The following is a 13,230-nucleotide window of genomic DNA, read 5'->3' on the forward strand; positions in this document are numbered from 1 at the left end:
ATACACTAAATGAACTGGCGATGACAGCCGCTTTCTCGTTTGTGTGTGTACGTGTGTGTGTGTTTAACCATTCATGTAAATGTGTGGTAGTTTTTGCAGCATTTGTGCACTGTATTCTGTTTCCCTGTGTTTCTCCATCCAGTCCCTCTAAAGCACTTCAGGTCGGCTCCAGTCCTGTAACTAATATGAATATGATGCATACATGCTCGACGGGAGCTAATTAAACTTTGATAGTGTTTCTCATTCAGAGGGTCATGTGGACTCTCAATCAAAACGGCAGCTCTAATTGTGTTCTGTGGGATTAGATAATGGATGCTGTTCCTGCTCCGCTTGTCCTCCGCCAGCTGCTGGAGAGCCATAGATCGCTGCCTCTAGTATTTTCAATTATTTTGAAGTTGGCAACATCTGTGGAAGAAGTTTGTAGAAAGTTGTAACAGTATAATGTTCTTTTGGGACAGCTATATGTTTTTTGGACATTTATCATAACACTACCTGGTCAACTCAAATAGTCAGTGTAAGTCAGATTTATTTAGTTTGAGTTATTATGACTAATAAACTGAATTTAATTGCATATGTAATTAAATATGCAATAAAATAAATGATTTGTATTGTTTTAAGTGCATAATAAGTATTGAATTCATTAACTGCACGTATAATTATAACTGAATATGTCATTACATATATTTAACACGTTATTAATTGAATTGCATTTGTAATTATACCTGAATTATTATTTATTAAAGGTGCCATAGGTGATTGTCTTCAAAAACATTTTTTGTTATTGTGGTTGAAAGTCTCTTCACGTACCGATAGCAATCATTAAGTGAAGTGGTCTAAATGTATTTATCTGTATTTATATATTCTGTGGAAGGTGTTGGACCAAGAAATGTTCGTCCAATCAAAGTTTTTTTTTTCTTTCTCTGTATGGTTAAGTGGTGCTGTACTATTCAGTTGAAGTAAAAGTTAAAGCTATGTTGACTTTATAATGCTAGTTGTGCTCTGAATCAATACATGCCCTTAGGTTACATGTGTGTTTATGGAGCTTACAGATGGATCATTTAATGCACTGAATTTTACATCAAGTGCAGTTTATTTTAGAAATCTGACAGTCACCACAGCATTTTCAAGATGAGACCGATTTACTGTAGTATAAATGATTACCGTTTATACTGTGGTGACTTATATTTGCTACTAAATTTCCGCTTATCATTCATATGTTTGTTTACATTATCTGAGGGACTTTTTATATTTTTATTTTATAGGGATTGCAGTTGTATATCCTTACCTTATGACTTTATTTGATTCATTTTCATGTTACAATATTTTATTCATTGAGATTCTATTATAGCTATATGTTATATTATATATTCTATTCATTATAATTCTAGTTAAAGTTTTAAAAAAGTTCAATTTATTTTTTTATTTTTTTTACGTCTGTAGTACATAACCTAAATGAAAATAAGATGTTGCTGGATGTCACTGAATAAGTTTATTTTTTCATAATTTGTTTTATTTCATTATTTATTTGTATAAAAAAAATATATATGATTTTAGTTAACTATAGTAACCCTGATTAGAGTTAGTGTAAGGTCACTGAGGATGTTTTCCAGAGTGTTTCTCTGTGTGTGTGTTGCAGTAATGAAGAGCGATTGCAGCAAATCAGGAATCAGCTTCAGCAGGTGAGACCGGCTCCATCCTATGATGACCTGAGTGCCCGAAGACGACCGGAGTACGACCCTTCACGAGTGAGTGCTGCGAGCTGTCTTGCTCTCTTTCCTTCGTTCTCTGCTGTCAGACAGGAAGTGACAGACTGAGGTCTGGCTGCTTTCTCAGGCACTGATTCAAAGCTCAGATTATCGGGGTTCATCTCGCGCTGTTTCGGGCCAGATCTAAAGTACTCAGACTAATCTGTTCATCTGCTTAGACTCAGCGGGGATCTGCTCACTGCACAGCACTGTTTTCCTGCTCACTGGAATGATTATTGAGATGAGATTCAACTTGTTTGTTTGTTTTTTTTTGTCTTTAATACAACAAACCTAATGGCTTATTTTGTGAGCTACCGCATTGTTTTGCTTTATTACAAAATGGAACATCCTATAAAATTTCCACATACAGGAAGTGACATCATTTGCACCCTTTCTACAGCAAGATGGGTAAATAGTCCCATTCCATTTACTTTTTTACATTTTTTTATTTTGACTACATTTGTTAACGCATTAAGCCCTATTACTGAAAGTATTGTAGGATCAAACTAACATTTTTCTTTAATTTATGGTATTTTATATATCTACAAACCAACATTTCCAAACTATCTAGTCCCTACTGAGTGACAGCTTATTTTTTATATTTTTTATAAATGTATGTATTTTTTAAAAGTTGTGTATATATATATACTACTTTATATTCTGTAATATACAATATACAATTTTATATTCTATTTAATTTATAACACTAGGTTTTTTTCTATTTTCTAAATATGATCCTCCTTTCATTTTTCACTTCAGGCTTTGCTAGAAAATAAAATTATTTTTAAGTGTTTAAAGCCCAATTTTGTACTTTAAGTGCCACTTTGAAAAGTGCACTGTCAGACATTATTGTGTTAAAATGAAATTGTGTGCATCTGAGAGTTCCTTCGCAACTTTGAGATCTTCAAACTCAACTTTGAGTTGCTCTTTCACCCTTTAATCATGTCAGTATTTATTTTGCTCTGCCCTGCAAACTATATCACAACCACTTATTTCCATATATCCCCACCTTTCTATTTCAACTCCTTTGTGACTTTTTTGGAAAAGTTTTGCTGTGAAATTGAAGGTTTGCGATATTCGCGGTATGCTCTGCATGAACCCAATGTATTTTTAGATCCTGATGTTGTCTAGTTAGCATGTTCTCTAGGTAGTAGTTTGTGTGGGTGTGTGTGTGGGTGTGTGTGTGTCTGCATCGCCCAGAGCTTCAAGTGATCTGATCCATCCCTCGACATCCTGCACCTACTTGCCGCACCGCAGGGCACACATGCAAATTCAGCTGCAATAATCCTCCTAGCATCCCCGTTTTTTCATCCATATGACAACAGCACGTCTCAGTATCATCTTGGTCTTAATGTGTAAACCGAGGGCTGTTTATCAGCAGACACGTCTCGCTTAATAAACAACTAATACACTATTAATAAATAACTCTTTGGATCGTTAAGGAAGCAAGATATGCACATCTCGGTGTCTGATCCGTGCATTTGTCTCGTTTGGTGGCCTTCTCCCACTGCACTGCATTATGGGAGTCTGTCATTCATACTGATGATGCTCGGGATGAGAGTTTCATTAGCACTCTCTTTCCAGCCATAAATATAAGACAGGCCACAAAGATTATGGAGTCTTCCACAGCAATAGATATTTTAATATTCTCTAGAGTTAATTTAACTAGAGTAATGAAACCAAAACAATATACAATTGCATGCCTATTTATTATTTATTCGTTTTTAAAGACAAATCATGATAATCATATTGAAAAGAATAGTTCAACTATAATTAACTGCTCCCTTAAAGAGATAATTTACCCCGATTGTCATCATTCACCCTCATGTCACTCCAAACCAGTTTTACTTTAATATTATTTATATACTATTATAGTGCGTATTCATCTTTTTTTTGTTTTCTTTTATTTTGTCTTTGTTATTAATTTTTATAGTTTTATTTGTGTTAATTGTTGGTGTTTTGTTACATTCTTTTGACTTTTTTTTTTTTAGTTTCTGTATAGCTATATTTATTTTATTTTAAGAATTTAAAAACTTAAACTTGCATTTTTCAGTTAGTTGCAAGACAACAACTAACTGAATATATATATATATATACACGTGTGTGTGTGTGTGTGTGTGTGTGTGTGTGTATGTGTGTGTGTATATATATATATATATATATATGTGTGTGTGTGTGTGTGTGTGTGTGTGTGTGTGTGTGAAGTTTATTTGATAAAACAGATAACTCCGTTTTTTTTTATTTTACAAAATCATGAATGAAATCATAAAAAAATTGTTATCATGTTTTTAACCTAGTCAAAATAACCCAACTGCAGTTTGATTGAGATTAACTGGAATGCACAATGAAAAAACATGATTTCTGAGAATTGTTAAAAATTATTTTTAAATTATTTGCAAATAAACTCTTCGTATATATACACACACACACAAACATATATATATATATATATATATATATATATATATATATATATAATTTTATTATGATATATATATAAAATTCTTTTTTTTTTTTTTCAAAATATCTTCTTTTGTTTTCCACAGAAGAAAGAAAGTCATACAGGTTTGGAGCAGCAATGTAAATGCTGACAAAATGTTAATTTCTGGGTGAACTATACCTTTTTGTGTTAAAATAGTATGAAAAATACTTGCTCTGCTTGCTACATTTTCACAATTTTTGCACTCTCGTGGCACCTTGCATAAAAATATAATAAAAGTATAACAAATGGGGCATCCAACATGATGTTATGAAAATGGTACCGTGTGAGACATGAGATTTATTATGCATGAAAGACAAGAAAATATGAATAAAAACCTGCTGAAACAGTAGGAAAAAAGGGAAAGGTGATTGTTTGCTCTGCATTTAACCCATCCAAGTGTACACACAGTAGTGTACACACAGTGGTGAACATACACCCCGGAGCATTGCTGCGGCGCCCGGGGAGCAGTTGGGGGTTCGGTGCCTTGCTCAAGGGTCTCACCTCAGTCATATTATTGAGGGTGGAGAGAGTATTGGTTATTCACTCCCCCCACCTATAATCCCTGCCGGACCCGAGACTCGAACCCACGATCTTCGGATTACAAGTCCAACTCTCAATCCACTAGGCCAACGACTACGAAGGGGTAAAAGCAAGACAGAACCAGAACCACCGAAATGAGAAAATTGCACAATTACGCACAAATCCCTTCTAGAAATCACAAGGTTTGAAAACGGCAAGGGTGACAGTCAGCCGTTCTCTTCTGGGCCACTCTAAAACAAAAACTCAATCTAAATTGGAACCAAGGCTTTTTTTCAGAAGCACTTATCAGATCCCTGAACTCTGTCATTACATCGCCTGGAGCCACGCTCCCGTCCACCCAGATGTCCAGCACTTCATTTTCCAGAGATTGAAGGTTGTGTCCAGGGCTCAGCAAAGTTTGCAATTATAGTTTATATGATTACACACATCTGCTAGAAAAGCCAACTTCATTGAGACTTTCCAGGAATGACTGAGTGAAAAATAGAAGCTCTGGTGCTGGAAGGAAAGTGACGTATCCAGTGTCTGATCGTCCGTGCATGGAATACTTTTGTTTTTGTTAAATGGTTATAGGTTAGAGTTGATTTTGATGGTTTTGCCATTTAGTGCATGCAGTTTTAATGCATTGAAGCAAATTTACATCACATGTGTTTTAATTAATGGTGTAATGATTAATAATATTTTTAGTAGTTTATAGTATTGCATTCCTTTTGAAATTCCGTTATTACATTTTCTTTAAATAACTTGTCATGACAAATCCTTATGAATAATGTTGGGCTACGTAAATATACTCTTATTCAGACGGATCTAAACTATACTTATGGTCACCGTTAAACATATTTAATTAAAGGCAAATCAGACTTTGCCCTATTTATATTGCTGAATGGTCAAAAAATACCATTTGGATCTTTCCATAGAAAATCATCCACTTCCAAGAAGCATTGTTGTCATTTGCAATGCTTTGTTGATTCTAAATTAAATACCCAGTCCAGTACCTTTATATCTGTCGATTTACTCATACTATTTTGCAATTGTAATGCTGTGATTTATCGTGGAGCCACTTTTAATGGTTGGTGACTGTAGAAGAGCAGCCCTAGTATAAGGGTTTAAAAATGTGCAATACATGGTCATTTCTTCATTGAGAAGTGGCAGTTTACTCAGAAATAGATGAATGAATATGTGAAATGAATAGAAGAAAGACGAATGGTTGCTGTCAGAATAACAGAAGAAATAGAGAAGGACATTCAGGCCAACATAAGGACTAGCATGTGGCGTAGCAGCACACACACAGATACACACACCCACACACGCAAACACAGCAGGGACTGTGGGGTATGATTCATTAACAACAGAAGAATTTAATTGGATTACAGACTGGTTTTCACAGACCTTGAGTCTGTCTGCTGTGTGTGTGTGTGTCTCAACTCATGTATGATCTCATACTTGCACAAAAGGGCTGAACCAGTAGAGAATTTTTGACCAATGCCAGGAATAATTATTAATTCATTATTAGTGCGAACATCACTGTTACTATTGCTCATATTAAGGGCTGGTGATTTGAACAAACCCCTGAATGTGTGTGCTGTGGACAGAAGATTGTGTGATTTGTTGAGAAGGAGGTATGCTGTTACTCCTAAAAATCGTGAGGAATTCAGGTTTATGTCTTGGTTGCAACCTATGCCATTTTGTGTTGATCATTTAGGGTTCATTTTGACATTTCACAGTTTTCCGGACCTATACTTGGGAGATGAAGTTGGAAAGTTGAGAAAGTTTCAACATACAAAAAATTACACACTTCTCCTGTTAAAAAATGCTTAGGCTGTATTGGCCGATATTAATATGATTGTAGATATATTGCACATCTCTTATTTTTACAAGTAATGCTAATATTTTTAAATTGACGCGAGACAAGCGGATCCAGAGCGAAATGTGAAAAGCAGCTTGCAGTGACAAAGAGGAAACAGGACAGATGCAGAGAATGCAAGAAAAGAAACAGAAGGAGAGAGAGCGAGAAGATGGAAAATTAAGGCGGTTGTCATTCTGATTGTTATCCTCTCTTCCTCGCAACAGAACAGCTTGAGACGAGCATCCTGGCCCTGTCAGGTCTAATTAAGCCAGCATCTGCATCTCCAAACTCATGTGCCTGCTTGACGGGCAGCCGTGACGGCCAAGTGTAAAAAGATTGAGTGACAGCGACTAGGTGGCTCTCCACAGAACCCACAAATAATCCCAAATCCTTAAACCAGGTTCCTGGCATGTCAAAACATATCAACATGAGCTCGCGGAGACAGATTAAGAGTGAAGGAAAGCGAGAAAGGCAGGGATGGACAGGGAACAACAGGCCTCGACTCATCTTTGCTCTAGCAAGCAGCTCACACCTTCACCGGGAGGTCAAACACGAGCGTTGCAGGAAGGCCAACTCATATCACAGAGCCATAGCCTTTGTTTGAGAGCAGGTGGTCAGAAATCTGAATGAAGCCACTAAAACAAAAAGGAAAGAACGGTGAGAGGGAGCCATCGAGAGACCTCAGGGGAGAAATGAGCAAGGACAGAATAATAACCGTGTCCGTGATTCTTCATTGGGACTTAAAAATGTTTTGCACTTTGGTGGAGGGTTATGGCAATTTAGTCATAAGCAGTAAATGTGATTCATACAAATCTTTTAATACAGTTTTGACTTTCCTAACATTTTCTACTTTTTTTTCTTCTTATACAGTCAGACATTTCACTGTCAGTCTTAGTGTATTAGCGGTGGGATTTTACCATGAATCTTTCTGCAGTTTACATTGTTTCACCTGTAGGTGTTGACAAGTGACTCATTACTCATTCATTTAACCGATTGTTCAAATACACTGAATCATCCAGGAATGAAACAAGTCTTTAAGAGCGAGTCACTGAATCACTCAACCTGTTTGCTCAAAAACACTGAGCCATTCAGAAATGAAGCAAGTGATGTTTTTATGAGTGAGTCATTGAATCGTTCACCTGATTCATTGTAAAACACTGACTCACTCAAGAATTGGTTCGATGAATCACTATTCATTCTACAATACAGATTCATTCAGGAACAAATTCATTGAATTATCAGATTTACTCAAACTCAGAATCATTCAGGAATGAAGCAACCACCAAAAACACATTAGCAAGCACTTATTAATGTCATCACCCAGAATATCCAAACAACCATCCAGAAAATCCTAAAAAAAACACCTATCAACACACTAGAAACCACCTATGAACAACCACCCAATAATGCCCTAGAAACAATGTAACACTTCCTAAAAACCACTCTAGAAGCACCCTAGCAACCACCTATTAATGCCCTAGCAATCACCCAGAATATCCAAAAAAATCACCCTGGGCAATCTAGCAACCATCAATAACACCCTAACAACACCTATCAGCACCCTAGAAACCACCTATTAACAATCCATCAACCACCTATTAATGGCTTAGCAACCATGTAACGCAACCTAACAACCACATTCTAGCAACCATCTGCAACACCCTAGAAATAGACTATTAACAACCCCTCAACCACCTATTAATGCCCTTGCAATCACTCAGAATATCCAAATAATCACCCAAAACATTCTAGCAACCACATAGAACATCCTAGCAACCATCTACAACACCCTATCAACCCCCTAGAAACCACCTATGAATGCCCTAGAAACCATGTAACACAACCTAACAACCACTCCGAACATTCTAGCAACACCCTAGAAGCCACCAATTAACAACCACCTAGTAATGCCCATGTAAAACACCCCAACAACCACACTTCCTAGCAACCATCTACAACACCCTAGAAATCACGCAGAATGCCTTAGCAGCCACATATTCACACCCTAGCAACCACCTAAGCAAGTGATTGTCTTTATGACTGAGTCATTGAATCACTCAACCGATTCATTCTACAACACCAATTCATTCAGAAGCACCACTACTATGTGGCTTTGTATGGAATTATTATTATATATAATGTGCAATGTTACAATCAAAGAAAATGTAGTTGTTGACGTTGATGAAATGACCAGTCTGTTCATCTCATATCCAGTCAAATTTCACGTGTATGTCATACACACAGTGGGTCACGCATCACTCCAGTGCTAGATGGCAAAAGCAGCTCTCTTGCACTGAGTTGAGCTCGATACATGAGGAGGTCATGACCAGCCTCCTACAGCCTTGTGTCTAAATTACCCTCTCAAAATGGTTCCACCATCTGCTGCTAACAAGCCTGGGCCGTCTGGGCGGCGTGGCCATGGCTTCTCAGGGCACGTTAGAGGGCATTGGGCCATGACAGCACTACATCAAAGATCAGAATACCACACACACCACGGCCATGGAGACTCTAGCGAGAGAATCAACAAGCGATAGGATCACTGCTTGTTTAAGACATGTTTGTTTTAGCATTGAAGTGGAGTATGGTGACGTCTTTGTGGAAACTTTGACAAAAGTAACCCATCTTCCTTGCAGTGACTTTAAACAGTGATGTGAACCAAAGCTTTGCCAACTAAATGAGCCTTACCTAGACCAAACTAAACTAAGATATTGTGTTCAGTAGATGATTTGTTTATATAAACACTTACTAAATCAGGAGTCGTGAAGACCTTCGAGCAGCTTCACAGTATGTTTTGAGAACTTGTTTGAGAATTGAAGTCTGGAAAAATTCAGTAGGTAATGGCATTCTGGGAAATTAAGTGATCTTGTTTATGTAAATTGAAAGTTAATTTACTAAATATAAAGAAATATATACACTTAAGTAAATGTGTCTTGGTGAAATTTTAAACCGCTCTATCTCTCTGTAAGGACTATACAACGCCAAGACTTTTAAAACTTTTAAAAACATTTTAGCTTGATAGCAGTTACATTAATTTATGTGAATTGTCTTTTAACACAGGAAATTGAATTAGAATTATCAGTAGAATTTTCAATACGGAATTCAAAATCATTTGAAGTGGTCTTCCATTTTTTTTTTAAATAAACTGAAAGTTAATTAAATATATATATAAAAAAACATACATTAAATTAAAAAAATTCTTGGTAAGATTTTAAACAGATCTGTCTGGTCATTGCATGCTGAGTCCGAAATCTTCGTATGCATTTTTCATATTCGTCATCCTTTCCTATCAAAATGCTTGCTACGGTTGCGAAAACACAGAAAATCGAACCTGGTCCAAATTTTTATGACAGACGAATATTTTGGAGGCAGTGTGTAAACGTGATTGACACAATGTGAGGTCGTATTTATTTTTTAAAGTGCGTAAATTTCGGATGAGATTTATTTAAAGTTTCTTTTAATGTCATTTAATATTTATTCCACTTCCTTATTTTCAAATTGAAATTTCTTTAGTGCAGTTTAACTTCAAAGAGCTGGAGGAAGCTGTATTATTTTTTCTTCTATTTGAGAAAATTTGTTCCAATGAAGTGCCAGGCTGTTTTACTTGCTTTTATAGACGTGGTGTATAAAAAGAAGCGTGTCTGGTGAAGTTTCTGCCACACACACACACACACACATACACGCACTCAGCTGAAGTGACGAAGCACAGCTGAGGTTTGGGGACTTTGCTCAAAGCTTGAGTTTCTTGTGGCTAACGCTGAGCACAGCTTGTTTGTGTTGAGAAGTGTGATAAGCTTGAGTCCTGTTGGAGTCCAACCACAAAACTTTTATCCAGACTGCCAGTTCCCTCTGGAATAGAGTTTGACTCTGAGCCCAAATCAATGGAATCTCATTACCAAAAAGTAACGATTAAGAACAAAAGTTACTGAGGACTTCAAATTGACTCTCCTTCAAATTAGTGGTAAACCTGCCAGGTTTGCGTGGAATGCGCGTTTGTCCAATATACGTCCAACATGCGTATAATACACTACCATTCCTACCAAAAAAAGTTTTTTTTTAATGATTTATTATTTTAAGGAAATGACAATTTTATTCTGCAAGGATGCATTAAATTGTTCAAACGTAACTGTAAAGCCAGAAATGTTTGTTGAGCAGCAAATCAGCATATTACAAAGATTTCTGAAGGATCATGTGACACAGAAGACTGGAGTAATGATGAAAATTCAGCTTTGCATCACAGATATAAGTTGCATTTTAGAATATATTCAAATAAATAAAAAAAAAAGTTAATTTCAATTGTAATAATATTTCATAATACTGTATTTTTGATCAAATACAGCCTTGGTGAGTATAAGAGACTTCTTTTAAAAATATACAAAAAACCTAATCTTATTTATTTATTTTTTAAAGGTGGTGTGTATGTATGTATCGAAATATATAAAGGTATGGATACAATATGACGTTTTATAAATGATATATTATTTAATTACTATGTGTAACATATATGTTTGTTTCCAAGCATCTTTGCTTATATTTTTTAAGAATAAAAATTCCCAGTGAGCTCCAGGTGACCTTGTCCTTCATGCTGTACATGTGCTTCTCTGTGTTTAATCAAACTCCTCAAACACATGCGTCTAATCTCCCTGCATCTGTACACATTAGTGGCGTATGCCTATTTGTAAACGTTTGCACGTTTGTTGTGGCGAGTGTTTGCTGTCTCAGTCGAGTTCGCCGGCGTAACATGCACGTTTCTCACCTTCTCAGCATTCACAGCAGAGAACGAGTCCTTCATCCGTCCACACAGCTGTTTTGATCTGATAACAGCACCGCAAAGACTCAACTGGTTTTTGGCAGCCTGGTTGCCATGGTGCCCCAGTGTCCCCCTTTGGTGAGGTTTAGCAGGGTTGAGCAGGTTTTGTTGACCCCACAGGGTAAAACTCGTCTGGACCACCAAGCCTGCAGTGGCAAAGTTTCAAATTCTCTCTCTCAATTGGAGTCAAGCGTCTGGCAGCAGGCCCAAGTCTTGTCCTTTCTGCCTAAAATGCTAATTACCCGCTGAAGATCAATCGCCTGTGCCCGAGATAACATCTGTGGGCAGTGAAGAGAAACACGTGGGTAATGTGGAGGATCCAAAAATCGCTGGAGTCTCTGGTGTTTTGTAGTAACGGGCCCTATATGGAAGCAACAAGGAAGCGTTTAAACATCCAGCAATTGTATTGCTTAAAGAATATGCACATTAATTTCAGATGTGTTTCACATTTGTTGATGGGATTGTGAATTAGTCCACATAAATACGTAAAGTGCAGCTCTAGTTAGTTACAAGTAACTGTCACATTTGTTTATTTACTTTGACATTCTTATCAATGCAATTTATAAAGGGTATCTTCTCATCAACGCAGTTTATAAAGAGTATCTCTTTTGTTTGTTACCATTTCCCTCTCAGAAAACCAATATCTTTTAAAAAATTCTGTGCCATGACTCCATAAAACATCTCCAAGTCCAGCAGTTTTATTTTAATATTGTTTATTAGGGCTGTCAAAATTAACGCGTTAACGCAAATTCATTTTATCAGCACTAATTTTATGAATTCGCAATTAACGCAGTGCGCATTTTCTGTTTGAACCTGAACCCGTAGTTGGAAAAATGGAGATGCACAATGTTGCTAACTTAGTGACTTAGTTGCTCACTTAATATTTAAAATTGTATAAAAATTATTCAAATATTAAAACATATTTTAAATGTAATATTTCTCTAGTTTCAGTTTATTAAGTTTGTTCATTTAAAATTTAGTTTAGTTAATTTTAGAAACCTCTCTATTTCAGATAGTTTCCAAGGCAATATTTTTTCTTTTCATCTAATATTTGTTTTATTTCAGCTTAATTTCAAATAATGAAAACATTTTTAATACATTCAGTTTTAGATTTAGTTAAAACGAACCACACTGCTCAACTAATTATTCCTTAGAAGCACTCAAGTGTTCAGTTTTTAGCAGACTGATAGAAACCTGATCATCTTGACTTACGGAAACTGCGTAAAGCTTGCAAATCAATGTATGCGGTAAACATCAGACAGTCCTTGAAACACTCAACATGACACCCTGTGCAATTTCAAGAGTTGTTTTTGCCATCCAATACAAGTTGATGTTATTGGCATTGATCAACTTAACTTCACAAAAGTCACACGTCAGGAAGTGTGTTGCTTAGTGGGGCAACAAGAATATTGCGTTTTTACTGGAAGACTTGAAAGTACATACCGATAATCGGTTTGACCAATATTTATTTTTATTTTTTTAACTGAGAATTATTCTGAGCATTTAAGAGAATATCACATTATTAAGATTAAATTAGCAATTTATTTTTATTTGAAATGTATACAATTATTTTTAGTCAATTTTAGTCATTTAATGCAGGCAAATGTATTTGTTTAAAATAATTTTTAAATGTTTATTTATATTATTTATTAAAGTATTTTTTAATAAGTGTTCGTGTATTATTATTATTAGACCTCTATCAGATATTTTATATATAGGTTGACCTCTACATTGAAAACTTGGGTCTTTGCTCTCAATAGTGAGATCTGATCAGTGGAGAAAGAAAAGTTGGAGAGAGAAGCGATAGAATAAA

General features: G+C 35.9%; 1 protein-coding gene across 1 annotated transcript in view; it reads left to right on the forward strand.

Moving 5' to 3' along the window:
- Positions 1-13,230, forward strand: part of pard3ba (par-3 family cell polarity regulator beta a) — a 149,043-nt gene that overhangs the window by 121,018 nt on the left and 14,795 nt on the right. The window contains exon 21 of the mRNA XM_079420912.1: positions 1,637-1,745. Coding sequence (XP_079277038.1) covers positions 1,637-1,745 — 109 coding nt within the window. The remainder of the gene's footprint in view (positions 1-1,636; positions 1,746-13,230) is intronic.

The sequence above is a fragment of the Barbus barbus genome (assembly GCF_936440315.1).
Source record: "Barbus barbus genome assembly, chromosome: 7".
NCBI lineage: Eukaryota > Metazoa > Chordata > Actinopteri > Cypriniformes > Cyprinidae > Barbus > Barbus barbus.